Source organism: Ammodytes marinus, assembly GCF_949987685.1.
Source record: "Ammodytes marinus genome assembly, chromosome: 2".
NCBI lineage: Eukaryota > Metazoa > Chordata > Actinopteri > Uranoscopiformes > Ammodytidae > Ammodytes > Ammodytes marinus.
The window spans coordinates 10,242,435-10,267,095 of record NC_137231.1 but is presented as its reverse complement, the minus strand read 5'-3'; the positions used below and the strand labels follow the sequence as shown (position 1 = coordinate 10,267,095).

At 42.7% G+C, this 24,661-nt stretch overlaps 1 protein-coding gene across 2 annotated transcripts in view; it reads left to right on the top strand.

The window, feature by feature from the left end:
• Positions 1-618: 618 nt before the first annotated feature.
• The window catches only part of dock5 (dedicator of cytokinesis 5), a 33,247-nt gene continuing 9,204 nt past the window's right edge, over positions 619-24,661 (top strand). For both annotated transcript variants that reach the window (XM_080043169.1, XM_080043168.1), the window contains exons 1-37: positions 619-781; positions 7,997-8,080; positions 8,326-8,366; positions 8,464-8,519; positions 8,801-8,897; positions 9,029-9,177; positions 9,284-9,419; positions 9,538-9,689; positions 10,121-10,202; positions 11,119-11,248; positions 11,962-12,034; positions 14,321-14,463; positions 14,632-14,757; positions 14,913-15,037; positions 15,643-15,741; positions 15,963-16,035; positions 16,129-16,232; positions 16,871-17,051; positions 17,417-17,514; positions 17,985-18,074; positions 18,556-18,656; positions 18,794-18,928; positions 19,111-19,222; positions 19,619-19,689; positions 19,930-20,036; positions 20,271-20,407; positions 20,990-21,085; positions 21,317-21,415; positions 22,052-22,222; positions 22,369-22,469; positions 22,558-22,616; positions 22,879-23,033; positions 23,179-23,264; positions 23,647-23,803; positions 24,004-24,044; positions 24,133-24,223; positions 24,363-24,482. In XM_080043169.1, coding sequence (XP_079899295.1) covers positions 739-781; positions 7,997-8,080; positions 8,326-8,366; positions 8,464-8,519; positions 8,801-8,897; positions 9,029-9,177; positions 9,284-9,419; positions 9,538-9,689; positions 10,121-10,202; positions 11,119-11,248; positions 11,962-12,034; positions 14,321-14,463; positions 14,632-14,757; positions 14,913-15,037; positions 15,643-15,741; positions 15,963-16,035; positions 16,129-16,232; positions 16,871-17,051; positions 17,417-17,514; positions 17,985-18,074; positions 18,556-18,656; positions 18,794-18,928; positions 19,111-19,222; positions 19,619-19,689; positions 19,930-20,036; positions 20,271-20,407; positions 20,990-21,085; positions 21,317-21,415; positions 22,052-22,222; positions 22,369-22,469; positions 22,558-22,616; positions 22,879-23,033; positions 23,179-23,264; positions 23,647-23,803; positions 24,004-24,044; positions 24,133-24,223; positions 24,363-24,482 — 3,921 coding nt within the window. In that variant the 5' untranslated portion in view covers positions 619-738. The remainder of the gene's footprint in view (positions 782-7,996; positions 8,081-8,325; positions 8,367-8,463; positions 8,520-8,800; positions 8,898-9,028; positions 9,178-9,283; positions 9,420-9,537; positions 9,690-10,120; positions 10,203-11,118; positions 11,249-11,961; positions 12,035-14,320; positions 14,464-14,631; positions 14,758-14,912; positions 15,038-15,642; positions 15,742-15,962; positions 16,036-16,128; positions 16,233-16,870; positions 17,052-17,416; positions 17,515-17,984; positions 18,075-18,555; positions 18,657-18,793; positions 18,929-19,110; positions 19,223-19,618; positions 19,690-19,929; positions 20,037-20,270; positions 20,408-20,989; positions 21,086-21,316; positions 21,416-22,051; positions 22,223-22,368; positions 22,470-22,557; positions 22,617-22,878; positions 23,034-23,178; positions 23,265-23,646; positions 23,804-24,003; positions 24,045-24,132; positions 24,224-24,362; positions 24,483-24,661) is intronic.

The window sequence follows — 24,661 nt, the reverse complement described above, 5'->3', positions numbered from 1 at the left end:
GATCTAGTCTGTACGGTTCATTCAAATAGGCCTACAGCCTCGTGTGAGTGTTTAAATATGATAAGGTCCTCCAAACTCAAACTTCCCCTGGAGGGATTATTAAAGGGATTCTTCTTCTTCATTCATTCATTCATTCACTCAGAACACAGTTTGCCTCCTTTAAATCAGTCGGCGTGAGCAGCATGCTGGAGTTTGCAATTCAGTCTCATTTTAAATTAAAAACTATAACCTAGCCATAATTTATTAATGGCGCAATAAGTGATTTATAAGTCACTATATTGTCAGAGGGGGTGCCAGCAGTCCTAAAAGTGAAGTGAAGACACCATCTACAAGTCCTTGAAACTGAGCGTGGGACAGTTCAGTCTCATTACAATGTCCCTGAATTCAATTTGAGCTCATTTAAGAATTTATGGGGAATTGTTACAGTTATCGATTGATTGATGTCTGGAGCAAAATAGCTTCTCGGGCAAGGTACCTAGAGACAATTCCCCCTTGATGCAATGAGCTTGTGTGTGCGTGTGTGTGTGTGTGTGTGTGTGTGTGTGTGTGTGTGTGCCCGTGCCCTACTCCTCCTCCTACCCACTCTCCCCCTCCCCGTTCACAAGTCATGATGGCGGAACTGTAGACTAGTCCGGGACGAGCAGGAGTGCACCCACCGCCCGCCCTCGTTTAGAAACTGTACATAGTTATTTATTTATTCGGCAGGCTCTGCTTCTGCCCAGCCCCCCTCCCCACGCAATGACCCGTTGGATACCCACTAAAAAAGAGAAGTACGGAGTCGGTAAGTTCTCAAACGTAGCTATACGTGTGGTGTTTTGCTAGTAAGTAGCCTAGTGGAAAAGCTCGCGGAGTGAACTCCCACAACTCTCCCAACTAACTTCAGAGGGAAGGGGCACTCTGAAGTTGGGAAACACGAGTTTTAGTAGCGACTCTGTTGTTGTTGTTGTTGTTGTTGTTGTTGGTGGTGGTTAGGGTCGGGAAGCATATAAACACTGTAAACCAGTTTTTTAAAGTTTTGTTTATTTTTTTCACAAACGTTTTTATTTTATTTTTGTGAATTTCAGTGATGTTTTCCTTCCTTGTTGTCCCATAGGCTCCAGACTACAGACATTTGGTTGAAGTCAGAAATGACTTGTAGGCTAGGTAGGCTACTGTCTATAATAGGTGTTGAGGAAAAAAAAGGTAACGAGCCAAGATTTCAATGAGCATACCAGCCATTCTTGTACACAGTTGACTTGTTGAAGTCGCAGTGAACTTAAATGTCTCCTCATTTCGCTGGAGGGTCCCCCGAAGCCCCCCTCCAGCACTCCTGTAGGGTCCCACATGGGAGCCACTGTGCCAATGTGACTCCACTGTATGTCAGATAACAGGAGAAGCAGTTGCATTGACATTTAGGTCTGACAGTGTTGCTTGGAATGGCTACACTTGCACAGACACTTAACCGAGTCTGTCGTTTGAAGCCATCAGGCAATCTTTTTAATCACCCTTAAAACGTTATATTTAGCCTCCCTGCTTCTTTTATTAGAAGTACAATGGCTTGAAATTAGGTGTGGCCCTGTCTTACTTTGGCTGTGTTAACTGTGTGTGTGTGTGGGTGTGTGTTTTGGCCTGGTCTGCTATCAGGTAGACCTACTCCTCCACGCCCTCAAGGCAAATCAGCACAACTTAACAAATCCCTATCTGTTTTGTCTGTTATGACTCTATTGCCATGCACAGGTTGGCTGGTCATTGCTTATGCACTGACTCACCACAATAAATCTGTGCTTAAAGCTACAGACACTTTTACGGACACAGTGTTTCCTGGTTTTCAGCAGATGGGTCACACCTCAGGAAAAAACCCCGTGTGTCTGTAACAGTGAATAGGCCAAGTCAAGTGTCTAGTCTTTCTGGAGTGTGTGTGAAACCCAGCCCTGCACCACTGAAAACCCCTTGTCAACTGTATGCTCTAACCTGGATCCTCCCACCCACTTCTTCTTGGGTTTTAAAGAAAGTTGTGCTTGCTCTGTGACTGTTGTGACTGTAAACATTTTTTTTAACCCACAAATTCAGGTGGTGGTTGTTGTATATGACCTTGGTCTTAGCGACCGATGTTGAGGAATTTTTATGCGTTAATCCCTTAAGATCCCGGCATGGCGACCCAAACTGTTGCTGTGCGTGATTGTGTCGATTGTGCTGCTCTCCTGCCACTCGCCATAGAAACGGGGCAGGAGTCACCAACACTGAACTTAAGCCTTAAAATGCCATTGGGACTGCGCACTACAAGGTCTTACATTTTATAATCCGATTAGTCAACACAAGCTGTGCTCCAAAAAATACAGGCAACTACATTTTGGGATGAAAGAAGAAATCGCACGGTTTTGTGATATTATCAGTAATATCATGCAAGCTAATGGGGAAACGTGGATAATATGGGGCTTAAGATAGCACAATCTTTAATGGTGAATTTGTGACACTACTGCATCAATGGGATAGCTTTTTACAATTTTCTACATCCTGAGGAGAACAAGCACTGCACCAGGGACTCAAATAAAGCATTGAAATCAGCAGGTGGAGAACATGTTCCCTCCCTGATTAGCTTGATTTATTTCTGTTTGACACACAGTTTGCATCTGTAATGACGTCCCACTTTTGCCATTTTTGTTGTCAACTTTTATGAGCAGTGTTACATATTTGTGGTCAACTGATGAGGAAAAACCAGGGAGTAAAAGGGAAACTCGCACTTTAAAAAGTCTTGTCAGTCGAAGCCTGTTAACACATCTCTGGGAGTACTTCTATATCATATGTGAAACCTTGATTACAAAGCCTTTTGTTTGGAAGTGAAATAAATCAGTGGAGTTGGAAAGGAATGAGTTCAACAATCGACAGACCTCTGTGGCCCTCTTGTCATCAGCTACAGTGGCTGGCTGCCACACTAGAACAATGCACCCAAATATTGGCAATGGTTAAGTAGCATTATGGATTATATGGGCCTATAGGCATCAGGTGTCACCAAGAAAGAAGAATCTGTGGGATACAAAAAGAAGACATCTCTGGCTCTGTTGCGTCGATCAGAAACATTGTGGGTCTGACAATACAGCAGTGCAATGCTAAATCGGTGTTTTGCTCTTTAAAGACACCCCCAAAAATCTTCAAAAATACTGTGTGTTTTGAAAAATACTTTTTTGTCTGATAGGGTTTGCTCATACAAAAGTTCAATACTCTAATTCCTAAAGGATATCTGTTCTCCCTAATTTTTAAGACCCTAACTTTGAATATGCAAATATCTCTTACTTTAAAATTTGAACAGCTGGACGCAAGCTGTCTCCGACTTTACTGACAAACACTCTCGGTGGGACAGCAGACATCAGGTGTCCACATCAATCATGCGCATAATGTGCCACCGTTGGCTTCCAAACAAGTTATGATGTCACAAATCATGCTCATACTGAAGCTCACCTTTGAAAACTCAGACATACTGTGTGCATAGAGAAACTTTCCCCCTTCATCAGTTGAATGTGAAAGAAGCCTTCTGGTGTCAGTTCATGGTAATATCCTCCCTGTGGGAGATTTTACAGAAGCTACAGTGGCCTTCAAGGACACAAAGGCATGTACTAAAGATACAGATACTACAGATAGCTCCTATGTCGATATAAAAGCTAATTCTGAGGTAATAAAAAAATAACGTGTGATTGTATACTAACTAAAAACATGCTTATGTTTATGAAAAGTGCCAATACATTCTACACACTGTACATTTTTGAACAACACTAAGCAAAACATATTTGAGTGGAGGAGGACTTCATTATTAATTTTTTATAATTAATTTGCTACTATTGAGCCATCACAGCTAACCCCAGGAGTGTACAAGTTATTTTCGTATATACAGTACGTGTGGTATAATATTGAATTAACATAATGATGAGACTGCCTCTACAATTGCTCACAAGCAACACTGCCACCTGTAATTACTTTGAGCTTTCTTCAGGGATCTGCCTTCCAAGCCACTGAAGTCATAAAGAACTGAGTAATGCGTGCACTCACTCTGGCCGTGTGAAGAGGGTTTCAAGTGCTCAGCCACAACGTCCGCCTTGTAGTATTATGCAATAAATAACTAAAGGTTCCTTGTATATAGGGAGCATCAGCTTTGAGTTGTTTGCTCTGCCGGTGGTACATGCTGAGTGGGCAGCAAAACAAATCCTGGGTCTGTTGTTGAGATTTGGAGCCACTGTAGATCACAATCGATACATCCCCCCTGTTTGTTCATCTTGCAATGTCAAACCTGATTGCTTCTGGCACCACAAGTAGTTGACCTTGTTCTCAGTTTGGATGGTCAGTCATGACTTTAAAACTCTTCAAAAACATCATTTCAGAGTGATTCTTTAGGAACCGGGAGAGGGAGAGAGGCATTGGTGCTTTTTTTCTCTCCTTCAGATATAAGGTCAATGTAATTTCCTTACTGATACATTTTACAGAATTAGAAGATGATGAGCCCCTGCTGGTCTAATTTGATTCTCTTTTTTGCCCAGTGTTGGTTTTGAACTTGACAATTAACTTTCTGATTTATGGATAACCTATAAGGACGTATTAGTGGAGCAGTATGAGTGCTATACAGATCGTTCCTGGCTGTCTAGACAGTAGACTGGCTTTTCTAAGAAGGCCTTTATGTTTTTTAAACCGTCGTCCAGCCTAAGGAGATTTGGCTCTAAACCCAACAGTAATAGACTTGCTTTTACCTAATGACTTTCTGGAGAGATACTACTACTGTCCCCCTCTCTACTTTGTTAGCACTTTCAAGTTTTGTAAGAGATAAATGATGCGTCTGACTGAACCGTAGCTTGCTTAAGATCTTTATGAATTCATAACATAAATCAAGTTTTAAGCTAGCCTGGAAATCCAGACCCATATCTAGAACGATATAGGGTCTGGCCATGATCAAGACCTTCCCAACTCAAGGGGCGGCACCTACGTGCATTTAAAATACCACTGCACGCATTTGGATAGCACTACTAAAACCAATCGGAGCAATGAACAAGGTGACGTATTAAGCCCCTTTCGTTTAGCGAACAGCGGGGTTAACTGGTAAATTAAACATTTGCTGTGGTCGGTCGGTCGGCAAAACAGAGCATTTGAGTGCCGTCTTCCAAATCGTAAAGTGTTGACGCCAAAGCCGTCTCAAACTCAAACAACATATCCGCAGTCATCTTTGTTGTTTACTATCACGGCTTTGACGGCGCATGTCATCCGGTTAAGTTCGCCCCAGAACACCATACATAGGGCTCTGGCCCGCCCATATCAGAGAACCAATTAAAACGTTGCTCAGCATTTTCTGACATATTTAATGAGCTTCAATGGATCATGCCCAGACCAACACGCTCAGCAGATTTAATTTGCCAGTGGCAGGTCTGGATTTCCATGCTAGTTTTAAGCCAGTGTTTGAATAAAATACTGCCCTTGTTAATTATGGGCCTGTGGGGTCTCATATGTTTTGAACTGTGTAGCATAGCATTTGAAGTGTTTTGCATGTTTTACGAGCTAGAGTGTACAAGTCAAAATGAAGGTTATTATTTTTTGGGTAAAATCAGAGTTTGTCCGTGAAGCATGGCTTAATGTTGGCCTCATTACAAGTTTTAATATTTCATTTCTTTCATGCATTTTCCTGCTCAAAATCAGAGTGAAATCAGTGGGTTCCTGCCACTGGCATATTGCCACGCTGTAGCCAGTCGCAGGCACTGTGTCAAGTTGGTGAATGGACCAATTGTCGCTCTCGGCACGACCAGAGGCAGATGTCATTTTCTTCAGCGCACATTTCATTCGTTGTTGTTCGGGCTGCACGAATAATTTCCTGGTGAAATAAACAAACCCCTTTGAGTAGAGCCAGAGAACTCGCCGTATATGTCAGTAGCTTCTGTTTTAAATAAAACAATACAGAATGTTAGCTCTGAAGGCCTGGACTTTCTGCTCATTATATCGTGTGTGGTATCTATGTCTTGGGAGAAGTAGTGCAAGATTTATTTTATGACTTAAGCAGGGGCGGGGGGAAGGAATAAAGAAAGTAAAGTGTCATGAGTCTCTGAACCCATCTAGGTTTTATGCTGTGTTCCATTGTGGGAAAAGTGGGAAATTACAAGAAAGCATGAACGTTGAACATCAGCAATCACCTCGGGTTAGCCATTGTTAGCAATACCAGTTGATAACAAACCTATATGATGTATTCCGTTCATACAAATATCGTAGCATAGCATATCTACAGATAGAAAATGATTTAATGTGATGCAAATAATACAGAAGAGTGAAACACATTTTATATTATCAAAGTGTTCTCTGCTGATCATGCGCTGGGCAGCAATGTAAAATGTTGGGCAAGGTTTCTCAAAGTTTCCAAGTAGGAATTCCGACCTCATGGGGCGTTCCAGTTGAAATTTCCGACTGTGAACTCGTTAACTCAAACTTCCCTGTTCAACTGGGACGCAGAGACAGGATGAGGTATCTTACAGCAAGGTGTCATTCACATGAACCTGTGCAGGTGATATCCCAACAACATAGGGTCTGACTTAATACTTTTAAGTCGTGGGGTGGTAAACAAACACAGTCTTGGATACTAAAAAGCTGATTCCCTGTTTTGGTCAGGACAAACTTGTTTTATGAAAAGCTAGAAATCAAATCTATCAGTGAGGGGGGAAGTCCTGGAGAGAGAGTAGAAATGGCGTCTCACATTCAGTCAAGTTTTGGTATTCCAAACTGAGGCGTGATAAACTGAGCCAGTTGAAGCGTGCTGCGAAAGCTAGCCTCCAGCAACGAGCATTATCACCATGCAAGTCAGGGCAAGGCTCTGCTCATAGTTCCTCTATACAACCATAAGAATGAGCTGTGCACTATTGCAGCTCCCTCAAGTCATGACAAAGACCTTCGCTACACTATTGTTTGCCAAGGTTTCTCTTTTGCAATGCCTGTCCTGTTTCGTGTGTGTGCGTGTGTGTGCGTGTGCGTGTGTGTGTGTGTGTGTGTGTGTGTGTGTGTGTGTGTGTGTGTGTGTGTGTGTGTGTGTGTGTGTGTGTGTGTGTGTGTGTGTGTGTGTGTGTGTGTGTGTGTGTGTGTGTGTGTGTGTGTGTGTGTGTGTGTGTGTGTGTGTGTGTGTGTGTGTGTGTGTGTGTGTGTGTGTGTGTGTGTGTGTGTGTGTGCGCGTGTGTGTGTGCGCGTGTGTGTGCATGTGTGTCGCCTCCAGGAAAGCGGTTAGGTTAATAAAGTGAGTGTACAGAAGGGCAGGGCTCTCAGGTGAGCCAGCTGGCAGGAAACGGAACCTGCAGAGTTTAACTACTGACCAAAGGCCACGGTGCTAGGATTGTATCAAGAAAAATATGAGAGGATGTGATGCAATTGCCTTCTTTTTTTTGTGCCTTCCTCCTCACTTTTGACACCGCTGTTATAGCCTATACCTGCTGCATCACAGGCCCATTTTACTGGAACGTTACACACAGCCTCAGGGCAACCGTTTCAATTAAGAATCATCAAAATGCTTTTAAAGGTTTGAGTCACACACACACAGTTCTCCTGCACACACACACACACACACACACACACACACACACACACACACACACACACACACACACACACACACACACACACACACACACACACACACACACACACACACACACACACACACACACACACACACACACACACACACACACACACACACAGCCTGCTTTTGGAAAGAGGAATAAATCAAAGATCAAGATCCTCAATTCGAGTCCAAGTTCTGCAACGGGGGGGTTGGAGAGCTTTCCTTTCCCTGGGAGAAACGGCAAGGCTTTGATCCAGAACTTTTTTAAAAAACAGACCTTCTCTTCTGTGCGATGAGTGATTGCAAAAGGGATTTGGGGGTATTTCTTTATTCCACTGGACCTTGAGAAGCAAAACTATTTCTTTTTTGTTGAATGTTGTGTGTGTGTGTGTGTGTGTGTCTGTGCTTTTTTCCTTGCATAATAACACGGTACTACTTTTTCTCCTTCAGCAATCTACAATTATGATCCCTGTGGCGAGCAGGAGCTGTGTCTACAGGTGGGGGACACCGTGCACATACTTGAGAAATTGGAAGGTGAGTGAGACTCGGCGCCCGACAGGCCTCGACACATCCCTCTTCTTTTCCTCCTCTAAAGCAAGCTGGCGCAGGAACTTTGAGTGAAGTGTTGTACTAAACCGCCGCTCACTAATGCTGTCCAAAATAATGTAAATGAGTGTACTCCATTGTCCTCCTGATAGCGTGTACTGTCAACTCTTGTCTCCCGTCCACTGCTTTTCCCTCAATATAACATGTTTCTCTATTATTGAATCTTTCCTCAGGCTGGTATAGGGGCTACACGCTGCGCAAGAAATCACAGAAGGTTAGCGCTCTCTTATCCTTTAATTATTCCTCTGATATACACATAGATATACAGTATGTGTATACATATGCTAACATAACATCATTGCCTCCCCCAGGGCATTTTCCCAACTTCCTACATCCACTTAAAGGAGGCTACGGTCGAGGGATTAGGGTAAGACCACACATCAGTAAACACATCTGGGTGATGATATAATCCACTGTGCTTTTTGGTTTGCCGCCTGCCCGCGCCTTGTCATTTGCCAATAACATAGTAGTAGTGCAACTGTAATTAGCATAAGTGTGGATTCAGTAATGCTTTTCTTGGCTGTGTAAGGCAGAGACCATCCGACTATTTTTCATGTATAGAAAGGCACTTGGGTGGGCCTGTCCAAATGATGTGACATGATCGGGCGAGTGACTTGACTTATTATTCTTTTTCCTTGTGGCCGGTAGCCAGAAGGAAATAATTATTCCAGCAGATTTACCCCTGGTGCAGGAGCTCGGGGCGACTCTGAGGGAATGGACACAGATATGGCACAAGCTCTATGTGGTATGTATAGACTCACTCACTTTCTAGTACACACACACAGTCCTCCACACCACTTAGAATCATGATTGTTTGTTTTCCATACCTCTGATGGATGTATTGTGGTTAAGTGTATATGCATGTTAATCCGACAGGCGAACAAGACGTCGCAGTTCAGGAGTGTTCAGCAGATGGCCTACAGCCTCATCGAATATCGATCTCAGATAGTGTCGGGAACGCTGCCCAAAGATGACCTTGTGGAGCTCAGGAAGAAAGTCACGGCGAGGATTGATTATGGAAACCGGTATGAATCTTGCCTTGCCTTATTGCCTTTGGGACAGAATTACCATTGCAAAAGAGTCCTGGCTCTTAAGATTGTCTTTTCATAAACTCAAACCTGTGTCGCTAAGGATTCTGGGATTGGACCTGGTGGTGCGAGACGAAGCGGGAAACACGTTGGACCCTGACCACACCAGTACGGTCAGTCTGTTCCGGGCTCACGAGACGGCTTCACGCAGCGTGGATGACAGGATACAAGAAGAGAAGGCATGACCTTGATTTGTTCATACTCTTGAGTTTAATTTTTTTCCCATGGTAGCTGTGTATGTATAAATCACATCCGTGACCATTGTACTGCCCTGTGGCCTTGTTTTTTTTTCTGCAGACGCGAAACCTGGAATCGAGGCGTCAGACCCTGTTCAGCACAGTGCACACCTACAGTCTACTCATGAACCTGAAGAACTTTGTATGCAACATCGGAGAGGACGCCGAGCTGCTCATGTCTCTCTATGACCCCGACCAGTCTGAATTCATCAGGTTTGCTCTTCATTTCTTCCCTGAAATTAATTCCACAATTAAGTGTCACGCTTAGAGGTCATTCGCCAATTTGGGTTCATTAGACTCTAATGAACGATTTCTGTTACAATCAGCGAGTCGTTTATGTAATTGTAATTGTAGGTTTTGTTGCATTGGTCTCTATGTCCAAAACTCCTTGCAAATTTTAAATTTTTTGAACCCAGCAAGTCACGATGTATGTAAGAGACAGGTCTATAGGGGATAAATATTTCTATTCTAAATATGCGAACGTCTTCGAATTCTTCTTGGCTCTCTGTCATTTTTTATCTGATGATACTGATAAAATAATGCAGAGTTTTTTTTTTACATTAGTAACCTTTTCATTTTTCTGTTTCTGCCGATGCCTCAGAAGACGCAATATCTAACCGTGCATCTCATTTAAATCCATGCAGCGAGAACTTCCTGGTGCGGTGGGACAGTATGGGGATGCCCAAAGAAATTGAAAAACTCAACAACCTGCCAGCGCTATTCACGGTAACTGACTCCCCAACACCCTGACTGCTTTTCCCTTCTGCTTCGGATTTAACAATTTAAACGCTGCCTGAAAACATGTGACAAAGGAGACAATTGACTCGCTCCTAATTGACTGAAAATCTCACTGAATGCCGCACATTCACGCTACACCTTTGAAAATTTGAATACATTTTCGTCCATGACATCGCTGCCATTTATGTTAATGAATCAGCCAGCAGTTCCCCAGCAAAGGAACAAAGTCATGCTTATGTGCCACCAGGAATTAGCGGTTGAGGATGTGATGAGACCAAATTGGTCAAGGCAAAGAACTGAAATTGTATTATCTTATTTTCTACCTCAAAGCACACAAAGACTCCTCTGATTTACAAAAAACACCCTGCAAAATAAACATGAAAGGTGTAGACATCAATTCTGGAGACCGCTTGTTGTCAAAATCAATTTCTTGTTAAAATCAGTGAATATGTCTGTGTGTGTGTGCCCTCTGAAGAAAAAACAGTGATAATACAAATATTGTATTCTAGGCTCTGTAAACTGGTGTGTAAACAAATGGGGTACATCAAAGCTAGCAAACCTGCCCATTTACAGGCTCTGGATTAACACCGGATTCCTTTTCCCAGCGCATAAATAGTACAGACAGGTAGCGGATCGCAAGGAGATATTTTGATTTTGACAACAAGCATTCTCCACAATTGCTGAGTCCGACTTTAAAATGCAGCAAAGGTGACATGTTTGAAGTTTCAGTGCATACTTTCCTCCTGTCATTGCCATCTATTCTGCAGCTTCAACAGCACGATTGCAAATAACAACTGGGCTAGTGATTTTGAGTACAGTTCACCGCCCTTTGTATTGACTACACTATAGCTCGTATATATGCCATAGTAAATCATATGTGTGGTTGTTCCCTTTTGCGAACCAGGACCTGAGCAGCAGTGACTTGATGAGGCAGCGGCTCTTCCTGGTGTGTCAGATCATCAGAGTGGGCAGCATGGAGCTCAAAGAGGGCAAGAAGCACACGGGCGGACTGAGGAGGCCATTTGGTGTGGCCGGTGAGCTGCTTTTTCAGATGTCCTCATGTTTGTTCAAGCAACACAAAAGGCAATTGATATCGTAAAAATGCCACTCCTTGCGCCCGAGTGCCAGAGTTGAATAAACAGTTCTGTCGATGTGTTAAAAAAAAAATGAAAGATTCCCTGTGCTGCTGCTGCTGCTGCTGAATGAAAAAATGGGAACACCTTCTCCCTCTGACCTAGAAGAAAACACTTGGCTAACAGTGTTGGTGAAAATCAGTGAAGCTTTTTTGAGTTTTTTTTGGGGCCAGATGATTAGTGGATTTCATGAGGAATGGTTACCTCTGATGTTCCAGCAAATGGACTGAAACCAGAGTCAGAACGAAACCTTTTAAACTCAGAAGAAGTCACATTATTTTTAGCCAGGGAAAAAGGAAAAGGAAAAGAGCTGGGTGAGACGAACAATTCAGAAGCGTTTGCGAGAGCTCCTCCAATCTGTTTTACTACACTCGCTGCCAGGCAACAGGTGAAAGAGATCCAAATGCCTGGCTCAGCTTCTGTCTTTAAAGTAAAACACCCAGTTTGCAGTTAAAGTGAATACATTAACCCTTTGAGAATAACAGAGACTAGTTAATACCTGTTTTTCTGTAGTTCCTGCAATAATTAAAAGACGCATTTAGATCTGGTTAATAAGCGTCTCCTTGACAACAGCCTGTTGCCTTCCTGTGACCCCTCCCCTTTTGTCATTGCAGTGATGGACGTTACAGATGTCGCCCATGGCAAAACGGACGATGAAGACAAACAGCATTTCATCCCTTTTCAGCAGTGAGTCCTTGGATGTTGTCATTCCTCTTCCGCTGTTAACAGTCCCAACCTTGTTTTCTAACATGACACAATTGAGTTTAAATAATGGGAAAATGATTGGAATGGTCCTCGGGGTGTATGCACAGTATTTTTCGCTGTGTTCCATCATATCTTTGTCATATCATTTGCCTTTGGGAGTGTTAGCTCTGCTGAAAGACATTTTCATAGCACACGTGCGATGGTGAGATGAGGATAATGATCACAGGGATCCTAGATGGTGAAACCCCCCAAGAAATACTCTTGACTGAGTTTTGACATCCGAACCAAAAGTTTTCTAAGGTTTAACCGCTATTCCGCTCTTCTAACTGTCTCACTGTTGGCTGTGTATTCTCAAGGTAATAGAGACTAACATTACATTTGTAGGATAGAATATTTATCAGCACTAAAATGTTTGAATGATTTTTTTAAAATAGTACATTTCAATTTTTGTACAGAAGTATTTAGAGTTTAGAGTATCTGGAGAGCTATAAGCATGAATCCAGACTCAAGCATTGTATCTCTCGGCACTCTGTGATATTTCCTAAAAGTAAAAGTGACTCAGAGTTTCCTGGACATGTAATTGTTCTGCTCTTCAGTAAACGTTACTCCTCCTAGTGTGTTTCCCTTTGTGTTGCACTGAACACACTATGTAAAGCTTTCCATGAATGAATGAATAAATGAATGATTTTATTTGACCATTTTGATTTTAAAAACATGAACAGCACTCTGTCACACATTAAAATACATAAAATAGCCAGGGATAGACCTAAAAAAGCCCGAAGGCTTATTTCCATTGTGGTCCCTGTACACAAAACATACACAAAATATACACATACATAAAAATCACACACACAACAAGCCTAATTATGCCTAAGCCATTTTTTTAGGGCCTTTTTAAAATTGCCCAAACTCCCGACCACCTTGAGTGTCCATCCTTGACAAATGAATTGTTTTTCATTCATACTGAGTGACTTATTTTGCCACCGGTAATCATGAACTGGGTAATTACAGATGAGATGAGTCACAAAAAGGTCATGATAAAGGAATTTTCAGTAAAAAATGGAAAAGTGATGAATTTCTATGATGTATGAATAATATTCCAACAGGGGAACACTGGACAGCTATTCTTCAGTTGCTTATGCACCAGATCTGAAGCACCGTCCAATTTTCACGTCAATAATTGCTTAACCAGGACTGTCAATTGTCGAAGTCCCCTGACATTTGTTTTTTTGTATTTTATTTTTCATATGGATCCACAAACAGTTAAGTCAAATACTGAAGTCCAATATGCACTTACAGCCAACTGAATGGTATTCATCAAAACTCTCATCAAATGCCAGTTTCAACAAATTGTCTAGCGTGTAAACCTCTTTTCATAGGAAACCTGCTTACAGTATCTGTAATGGAAAATACAAAAAAAAAATAAACAACAAGGAACGATTGTGGAAATACCCCCAGCTTGGCCACAGCATTACATACACCACATATTTTACTCTTGCAATACATAAAACCCTTTTGTCATTGTGAAACCTTCTCTTGCTGCAACACCCATACAAGCAACAACATGTGGTCTAGTAGTCCATACTAACACAGTCCTAACTGTGGTACAAAATACTCTGTTTCACCCATGCAGTTGCATAAGTCCCTCCACATGGAAACAAAATGTAAAAATGTGATGAGTTGCACAAGAAGTTTTCTACTGTAATAAAATAATGCATTAAAAAAAACATTCCCATGGGGTTAAGCTGTACATTCTGCACCAATTATTTAATGTAAGCATGCTATCAAGCAGAACTAATATGGTGACCATGATTAACATTTGTGGCATCAGCTTGTTAGTATGCTGGCGTTAGCATTTACAGAAGTAAGTACAGCCTTACAGAGTCATTAACATGACTGTAGACTCTTTTAGTTACCACACTATACCAATCATATTGCACAGGGTTTTCAAAATCACGATCGTCCTTTGACAATTGTATTAGTGCCACTTGTTGATCAATTGAGCTGGTGCTGGTGAATTATAAGTTTAAAAATACATACATTTTACTTCATGAAGCTCAGCATAGCAATAGCTGTGTTTGTTTTGCTCTCTAGTACCTAGTTAGTTCAGTGTGGTGTGCAGAGAGATAATGGTGCATCATTTAAAGAGATCCAGAAAGCCTCACACAACCTTTTGAAGCCCCCCCCTGTCCATTTGTTTGTCATCTATCAGGGGTACTGGCAGCTGCTTTTTCTTATACACGCTCTCTCCGACTCCCCCTCTCCCAGGATAGCTATGGAAACGTACATCCGTCAGAGGCAGCTCATCATGTCTCCGCTCATCCCCTCCCGGGTCATAGGAGAGAATGAGCCGCTCACTGCTGTCTTCAACAAAGTCATCGCTACGCGGGAGGTCAATCACAAAGGCCAAGGTAAAAAGCATGCTCACAGACAACATGCTTCCCCCCTGTGTGTTTCAAAGGTTCCTGCCAAATTGACCCGGGTGTTTTGAGCGAGGTAAACGATGTGTGAGGGGTCCGCGGGCCGTGTGCTTTTGAGTGTCTGCCTCATTGAATTTCTTTACATGTTTTTCCTGGCAGGGCTGTTTGTGACCCTGAAACTCCTCCCGGGGGACCTGGCTCAAGTCAGGAAGGACTACCCTCACTTTGTGGACCGCAGCACGGCTATCGTCAGGAAGATGGGCTTTCCAGAAATCATTCTCCCAGGTGGATTGAAGAGTCTTTTGTTATTGGGCAGTGCCGTGCCAGTGCGCTACATATAACACCATGTTCATTTTAATTAGCTACCACAGCCGTGTGTTTTTTCTTTTTTTTAAAGTTCTTGGCACATCCACTTGATCATCTGTTAACTTTTATTCCAGGAATCGTGAGGAACGATATTTACGTCACCTTGATGCATGGAGAGTTTGACCGTGGCAAAAAGAAGACCCCCAAAAATGTGGAGGTCATACTGAGCGTGCATGACGATGAAGGCAATCCCATTGAGGTAAAATAAAGCATCCACTGGTTTATTTATAATTTTTTCCTATAGATAGAATGCTTGTTTGGATGACCTTTTGACGCTTCATGTGAAATAACCTACTCATATTAATTTTTAGATTTTCAAGATGAAATAGGATATATGTTACTCAAGTTACAATAAATACAATTGTAGTTTTGTTATAATAAGTTATAGTGAATATTTTGTTCAAAAGAAAGTTTTGCATAGTACATTTCTTGGCCTCCAGAAACTTTTGGCTAGGCCCTAGAAAGCTTTCCCACTTTCTCTCCCTTAGGGGCGGCCCCGATTATATCATGGATGACACAAATCAAGTCCACTCATTCACGCCCCTCTAAGGAGGAATTTGATAAGTCTGGTGACTCCCTGATTTTTCAACTACAACTTTTGGTTAAGCCCAAAGCCCCAAAGAGCTGCTAGGCTTTTAGACTATTAATCTTGACCTCAGGGTTATGTGACTGACTACGCAGGCATTGTCTTGTGTTGCTTTAACGGCTCTACTTTTCTTTCCAAGTTGATTGCAAACCCAATCAAATTGCACAGCTATTTTGCTCCTATCATGCTAACTTACCAACTTCCTTCAATTTCTTTAGAAAGGAGTGTTTCCTGGTGCCGGTTACGACGGCATCACAGAGTACAAGTCTGTCATTTACTACCAGGTGAAGCAGCCAAGTTGGAATGAAACAGTCAAGGTAAGCTTGTGTCAAGGGGCAACATATTAGCAGCTCTGTGCTTTGAATAGAATATCTCATGTTTTCTTATTTTTGTTTTGAAAAAGGATTCACTGTGCAATGAAATAATATTCCGGGGAAGCTTCCAGTACAGAATGTATAATTCATACAAGTCTCCTAGATAGCATTTATTCTATGTATTATCCCTTTTATTTCACACCCTCTAATTCCCCCCTCTCAAGGTGACGATTCCCATTGAAGACGTGTGCCGCTGTCACCTGAGGATGATGTTCCGCCACAGGTCCTCTCAGGAGTGTGAGTGCCTTTATATTTGTATGACAAACACCCACATGTAACCCTGTCCCCCATGTTAAATACAGCTATGCTCCCTCCTGTGTCTCCCTTCAGCCAGGGACAAATCAGAGAAGCCCTTTGGTATGGCTTTCGTCCGGCTCATGAAAGGAGATGGGACCACGCTGAAAGATGGCAGGCATGAACTTATTGTCTATAAGGTACTGTTGTCGCACGCTTGCAGTTTTGTATTTTTTGATCTTGTATGAAATTGGATTCACTGCAATTATCCTTAAAGCTATAGTGTGTAACTTCTGTTGCACCCATGAGGAATTCTGAGTAATTATTACAACAACACTGTTGTGGCATCTTCATCTACACGAGGTGATCGTGCATGGCTTTGATTCCTTCCGCTGTACATCCAGGTTTTTTCTTAGCAGCAGAATCAACAACTGAAACATTTATTGGGCGCTTCTTTGGATTTTTCATCTGAGCTCCTGCTCCAGTGTCGGGGGACTACACCAGTCTGTAAACGCTGCCATACTGAGAAATACAGAGAGAGTTTTTTGGAACTGATAGGCTCGATCAACTTTGTTTCAACTTGTTTTAGCGACGGTTTAAATGTAACCGGCATTCGTTTACATGAACAGGTTACGCACTATAGCTTTTGAAAATAAGCAGGAGATTGCTGTGTTGATGTAATTACACAAAAATCTTTTGTCTTTTAATAGCTGACGGTGGTTAGATGTATTATTCATGAACTCCCTGCTACTCGAATCAATAAATATGAAATTAGATCTCCAACCATCGATCGATATGCTTCACGGTCCATTCACCACTTTTTATGAATTCCCCTCAGGTTGACGTGAAAAAGGCAGAGGACGCCAAGGTTTATCTCACCTTGCCGGCGACTTGGGTGGAGGTGCAGGAGAAGGAGAAGCAGACGGGGAAGCCGTTCCACCACTCGGGAGCCATACCTGTGACAAAAGACAACTTCCAGATCGCCACGCTCACCTGCTCCACTAAGCTCACTCAGAACGGTACCGTAGGGCCCCATTTATCTGTTCTCCCCCCCACACAATCTTTACAATCTACGCCTCGGGGCATAATTAAAAGACGCCCTGTCGCAATTCATCTTTTATAAGAAATTAAACTGATTCTAAAGTTGATAGAGGGTGCAGTGCCACCATCATTCCCGCCCCCCTCCCTCCACATTGCCTTGAAATTAATTAAGCCAATCCGCGTTGCTAATATTTCGCTGATGGCTTAATGTTGATTGATGTCCTTCTAGTTAGGCTTATATCGAAATTTCAGGCTTTCAACATAATTATCCAACATATTTTGTAACCGAGGATGTGTTGCCCCTACTAAATGTGTTCTAATGTGTGTGTGTGTGTTTTTCCAGTGGATTTACTTGGCCTCTTGAACTGGAGGTCTAACCCTGAATCTCTGGACCAGATCCTGCAGAGGCTGATGGAGGTGGAGGGAGGGGAGATTGTCAAGGTGAGTTCTCTTTGCGTTTCAAATGCCGTATCAACTATGAGGACTTAGGTTGTGGCTAAAATGAATACAACAGTGCTCACCCAAATAACTTACAACTGGTTTATTGTTCTCATCACGCCGCCATAGTTCACGTATATATTTGACTGTGAGTATATTGCTGCCCTTTTATCACTGTCATTTTGCACATTTTATTATTTTAAGAAATGTCTTCTTTATTATTTCTTCCAATTTTATTAATTTCCTTCCCATTTTTTTCTCTCTGTGAACAGGTGTTTAGACCCAGCATGTATTCTACAACACTTAAACAATGCATCGTGTTTGTCGAATGTAATTGTGATATCCATGTCAAATTAATTCCAACTAAATGATGCAATATATATATATAGTATACTGTTATATTTAATAGACGTTGTATAATGTCCTTTTTTAAATGGCATAATCTATAACAGGTCTCTCTTTTCTTTTCACAGTTTCTCCAGGACACTCTCGATGCCCTGTTCAACATCATGATGGAGACGTCAGAGAAGGACACCTATGACACCCTGGTGTTCAATGCCTTGGTTAGTTTTTCCATGTTGTTGTATTTATCCATCTCAACCCTCTCTATGAAAGCTGCCTCTGAGTGCAGCTGTACAAATCAACTAGAAACACTTTTGCCTTTTGTACGTGGTCGGACAAGTATGAAATGAATTATTTTCTGGTGTGACCTGACCCCTCACATGAAGCAGCAGATATGTGATGTTCTGTTGTAGGAGCAACAACTTAACGCAGCCTGGATTTGGTGTGAAGAGGGTGAACAGATGAAAGACTGATTACAAAATGTTAGGAAAAGGTGACGCTGGAGTAAACGCATATGCTGTTTCATGTGAATGTCTGAAAAAATACACATGTTAACTAGTATCAAAAACAAGGTTTGTTTTCATTAAAATGCTAAGGGTTCTACCTTTAGGCGGTTGCTAATCACTGATCAACAAGTGTCTGTGTTGTTTCAACTTGGCAAAGGCTCTGATCTTTTTTCGTCCCTCTTTTGTTTGTAACCAGGTATTTATAATCAGTCTTATCGGCGACATCAAATTCCAGCACTTCAACCCAGTCCTGGAAACCTACATCACCAAGCACTTCAGTGCCACTTTGGCTTACATGTGAGTCTCCAATGCATTTCACCCTCCTGTTGACCGCTAAAGCCCCATTCACTGCTTATTTTCACTCGACCTCTCGAACCTACACCCCCAAACTACCAGCAGACAATATTGATGTCTGTCTCAATGGCTTTTCTCAGGAAGCTAACCCGGGTGCTTAACTTCTATGTGGGCCACGCTGAGGAGCCCGTTCTGACCGAGAAGCTCTACTCGGCACTCAAAGCCCTCAAGTACCTGTTCAGGTTTATCGTGCAGTCCCGGGTCCTCTTTCTCAGGTGGGTTCTCGGAGGCGCTGCTGCCAAACAAGGCAACAACAAGCTTTATTTCAAACTTTTAGCAGGACATAAATAGTATGTATCAAAAGGAAAATATAAAAAATGTAAAACATAGTGAGCACATTTCACTCAGATTCTTAGGACGACTCCTTGTGATGCAATGCCTGGCTTTTGATTCTCAGATTCTACGGGAACAGCGAGGACGGCGATGCTTTCTTCAACTCCATCCGCACTCTCTTCCTCTCTTTCAACACTCTCATGGACCGACCGCTGGATGAGGGAGTGAAGATAAAGGTGAGTGGGAGGAAAAAGAATGGCGGATGTTGTATTTTTGTATCATCAAACAGAAACTTGTGTGGAACAATATCCCCAATGCAGAATATTTCTAGCTTGAAAATAAATCAAAACTAAAATATTTTATAAAGATTTTGCTTTGATTTTCTCTCTTAAAATGTAAAATACCTGCTGTGCTCCCGCTGTGAAAATGTGTCACATTGTTGTGGACAAGTTATTGAAAAGTTTTAAACTGCGAGATAAATGTGGGCTCCCCGCTGACATTCTCTGTCAGGGGATAAAAAAGCTCTGGTAAATATAAACTAAAATATTTTGCTTTACAAGAGAATAAAAAAACACCCCCCAATTCTTCAGCCTGATGAGACCTGATTCTTCTTTGCTTTATTTATTTTTCAGGGAGCAATATTGAAATACCTCCCCGCCATCATTAATGACATCCAGACTGTGTTTGATCCCGTGGAGCTCAGGTAACACTCCGGAGGGTTTGCACAGAAGGAAACGATAATTGCCTGTCTCTGCACAAATTATCACATTTACTTCTTGGGTAAAGAAGTCGTTATTTCTCCATTCCTTCTGCTGTAAAAAGTCAACCCGTGGTGTGTGCTGTTCATTAACCTTATGTGACCATAATTACTGCATGTGAGATGTTAAAAGATGTCACAGCCACTCCCCTGGCTCTGTTCTTGCGTTCTCTCTTTTTTTTTCAGCGTTCTCCTCGCCAAGTTCATTGAGAGCATTCCCGACTCGCAGCTCGTGCGTCAGAAGCTGGGCTGCATGTGTAAAATAGTGGAGAGTGACCTTTTCAAGCAGCCAGGTAAAGAGTCCTGCAGGCTCCAAAACCACATAATGACTTTTCACACAAGATGAAAAGGAGAAAAAAAAGAAAAGGAAAAAACAAACACACACACACACACACACACACACACACACACACACACACACACACACACACACACACAAGTTTGTCAGGCCAGCTCCATTAAAAGGAAATGTTGCTGTGTGTGATCCAATGAGCACATTGCCCCCTCTCTCGGCTCTCTTGACACAGATTGTCGAGATGTGCTTTTGCCGCTCGTTACTGACCAGCTGAGTGGGCAGCTGGACGACCACTCTTGTAAGCCTGACCACGAGGCCTGCGCTCAACTGCTCAGCACTGTGTTGGACAACCTGGACCGCAAGGACGTGGTAAGGAGCCACACAATGCCCCTTTAGTTTGGACACACAAGAGAGTCTATGTTTTTAGTATACTTACAACGTGCAGGACAAAACGTCTAGTCAGAAATGAGATTTTTAAGCATCTGAAGAGATAGGGTAAAGAGATAGCACATGCGTGGGGACCTTGCAGTAAAAGATGTGTTCTCGTTAGTGCTTTTCTGGGCATTTCCAACTGGATGGAAGCCGCGGGGCCGACCCAGAGCATGCTACAGGAACTACACACCCCCATCTGGCCTAGCATCTAGTTGAAGCACATAGCTAAGTAGTGGAGGAACATGTGGACTATCCAGCTTTAGCTAAATGGATGGAGTGGAGAGTGTGAATAGCTAATCCCCTACAGTTTAGAGGCTGGCACTTGCAAAATGTAAAGAGTTATTCCAAACCTGGGAAAATAAAACCAAAACGATTTCCCTAAGAGCGAGAATATATATATTTTTTCTTTTGTCGTGTTTTTAGTGTGTGAAATGACCCTCTGTGTTGCTGAATTGTACCTAAAGCTGTCGTGTGTGTGTGTCTGTGTGTGTGTGTGTGTGCGCGTGTGTGTGTGTGCAGGGTCCCACCAGAGGGCACGTGCAGCTGATAATGGAGCGGCTTCTTCGCAGGGTTAATCGCACTGTCATCAGCATGGAGCGATCCTCCCCTCTCATTGTAAGACTCGCTGGCGATCTAACAGCTGAAATATCCTCAGCAGCGGTTTGAAAAATCAATAATACTGACATCAATAATACCATATTATGTAGTATACCAATCTTATAAGATAAAAAAAACAACACAACAATAACACGGACCAATTTACATGCTGTGAATGCAGGATTTTCGAAGGGGGGGGGGGAGGAGTGTAAAATCATGTGAGTAATGGTATGACTCTTTCTGCTGCAGGGCCACTATCTCGCCTGCATGACGGCCATCCTGAAGCAAATGGATGACATGCATTATGCCCACTACATCAGCACCTTCAAGACCAGACAGGATATCATTGTAAGTGTCCTGGTTGCCCTCCCTTGTTGGCTACATCTTGTCCTGAAACATCTCCATCAATAACAGACAATATAAATCACCCGGGCCACTTACTGCTCCTTAAGAGAATATTGATTATAGACATCTCATGGCAATGGATTGGACTGACGTGATGAGGATGTCAGTCGGGCCTCCATTAAGCCTCGGGGGCATTATGTGTGCTTGACGTGAAGCTGAGTGTCGTCGCTCCGTGCAGCACTGCCTTACATATGCTTATGCTTTGTTTCCACTGAGCAGCACAGTTCGGTTCGGCAGGGCACGGTTACCCTAGCTTGCGTTCCCACCGCCGACAGTCCCCTTACTTGGTAGGCGGTGTTTATGCCAGACAGCAATAGCCTCGTCAGAATATGTTGTGCAGTTCTGGCCAGGGCAACTACGTTACTATTGTAACATATAACATAAACAAAGACTTGCACACCAAAATGTTTCTCTAAAAACTTTTTACAGTGGAAACGCAAATAAATGCGTGCCGAGCCCCAGGGAACTGCACAGCTCAGTGAAAACAAGGCTTTAGTTTGATTCATGTGTGGGTCTGTTGTATTGTATTTCACTGTGCATACGCTAGCAGTAAAGATTTTCTTCTTCCGCTGCCCGCAGGACTTCCTCATGGAGACATTCATCATGTTTAAAGACCTCATGGGAAACATCTTCCCGGTGGACTGGATGATCATGAACCTGGTGCAGATGCAGGTCTTCCTCAGGGCCATCAACCAATACTCAGACGTCCTCAACATGTATTTCCTCGACCAGGCCTATTTTCAACTGCAGGTATGCGTGCCGTCTTGATTTGTGCCTCCCTCGCTCGGTATAGAGGTCACATTTTTAATCAAACACAAAATCAAAAGCCGGTGTTATGAGAACGTAATTATGGCATTAATATTTGAATACCCTGCTCCCTACCCCTCCCCTCACAGCTGTGGAACAACTACTTTCATCTGACTGTGGCGTTCCTCACCCACACGGCACTGCAGCTGGAATCCTTCTCTCAGGAGAAACGCAATAAGATACTGAACAAGTGAGATCATTTACAATCCATCAAAAAGATTCATTAAACTCAGGGAACTTAATTGAACTGTTATTTGATTTCCAAAAATTTGCCACAGATACGGAGACATGAGGAAGACGATTGGGTTTAAGATCAGAGATATGTGGTACAATCTCGGTGAGTGTGTCGCACCATCTGATTATATTCTGCCATTATCGTAAGAGTTTCTGGAATTGTTTATTCGGGCGCCTGCCGGTGATGCAAGGGGAATAACAAGACAATATTTTTTTTTATTGTCCAGTTTTCACAGTGTGTGCTGTTGTTTTGTTTACCATTGTTATTAGATTTTTGTCTTCTGGTTTGCTGTGAAATGAAGGAGCACCTTATTGCCTCACTAGGATATTTTTTTCTGTGCGATAATGTCTGGTCGTCCCTTCAGGCCAGCACAAGATGAAGTTCATCCCAGCCATGGTGGGGCCCATGCTGCAGGTCACGCTGGTGCCAGAGCCCGAGCTGAGGAAAGCTACCATCCCTATCTTCTTTGATATGATGCAGTGTGAGCACAACTTCAGCAATGCCCGCACGTTTCAAACGGTAAAAAAAAATAAAAGCTGCCTCAGAAGTTTGCTGTTATGTGCTGTTTTGTTTAAACTTCCAATGAAGCCGCTCTTGATTAAATGTGACATTTGTGGTTGCTTTGAGTGTGTGTGTTTCTAATTCCCCCCTCTTATCTTTGCAGTTTGAGAGCGAACTGATTACAAAATTGGATCAAGAGGTAGAGGGAGGCCGAGGGGACGAGCAGTACAAAGTCCTGCTGGAGAAAACGTAAGGCAGAGGAGCAGATCAAACACAAAAATAGTTCCTTTCATTTTGCAAGCGCATTAAGTGGAGGAACACACATACCAAACATCTTTCAAGTCTGTGTGATAAGGTATTCACATAGGATTGCTTCTTAGAATACAAAAGCCGGCTTTATTGTTTTTTTGGTAAAAGTCCTCAAGGAGCCAGAAGTTAATCTGTTACAATTGTAAGCCACCTCCTAATAAAAAGAAACACCTCGGGGACAGAATGTATGATCCCAAACAATTACAAAGCCATATTTTAATCTGCTTGTTAGGGTCAAGGGCATGCTTTGGTGAGCTGATAAAGCAGAAATAGGTCTTTTTTACAGCTAGTTTGTGACGGATATTCATTTTTATGTGGACAGGTTATTGGAGCACTGCAGACGCCACAAATACCTGTCCCAGTCAGGAGAGGAGCTGGCCTTTCTGCTGAGCAGCTTGCTGGAGAATCTCCTGGCCTACCGCACCATCACACATGATGAAAGTCCTGAGGATCGCATGAGCTGCACTGTCAATGTGCTGGTATGTCCTTTGCCTATATACTGTATATACTGTGTGTGTGTGTGTGTGTGTGTGTGTATATATATATATATATATATATATATATGTGTGTGTGTGTGTGCATTATGCAGAACAATAAATCCTGTGCCGTCCTGCATAAGCCTTGAGAGTACATTTTTCCATGATAATGCAATCAAGATTTCTCTCTTTCTCTCTTGCAGAATTTCTACAAGGAAAAAAAGAGGGAGGACATTTATATCCGGTGAGTCATATGAAGAAACTGGTCATCTGTTTTTCTTTTGGAGCAAAAAGGGGCTGCACTGTCTAAACTGATGTTCTCTTTTATCCAGGTACTTGTACAAGCTGCGGGACTTGCACTTGGACTGTGAGAACTACACAGAGGCGGCCTACACTCTGCTACTACACGCTGAATTACTGGAGGTCTCTGACCCCATCAAAGGCTTTTTCTTTTGCCACGGCTTAAACAAGATCAGCATGTTTTATGTTTGAGCTGTGTAACCTTTGATAATACCTCTGAGTGTTCTCCTGAATGCTGATTTATGGTCATTCGCTTCCACAGTGGTCTGACAAAACCTGCGCAGCTCATCTGATACCCAGAGGTGGACAGCATGTGTGGACCCAACAGGAGCTGAAAGAGAAGCTCTTCCAGGAGATCATATGCTACTTGGACAAGGGCAAGGTGAGGCCTAACCATGAGGTCGCTGGTTTGATCCCTGGCACTAGACAGGAGGGCGGTAAAAAGTAGTGGTGGAAAGTATTGCATGTTCGGTGCCGACCTAGCCTGGAAACCCAGACCCTGATATCTTGAACGATAGAGGGTCTGGCCACGATCAATAGTAATTTCCAACTCAAGGGGCG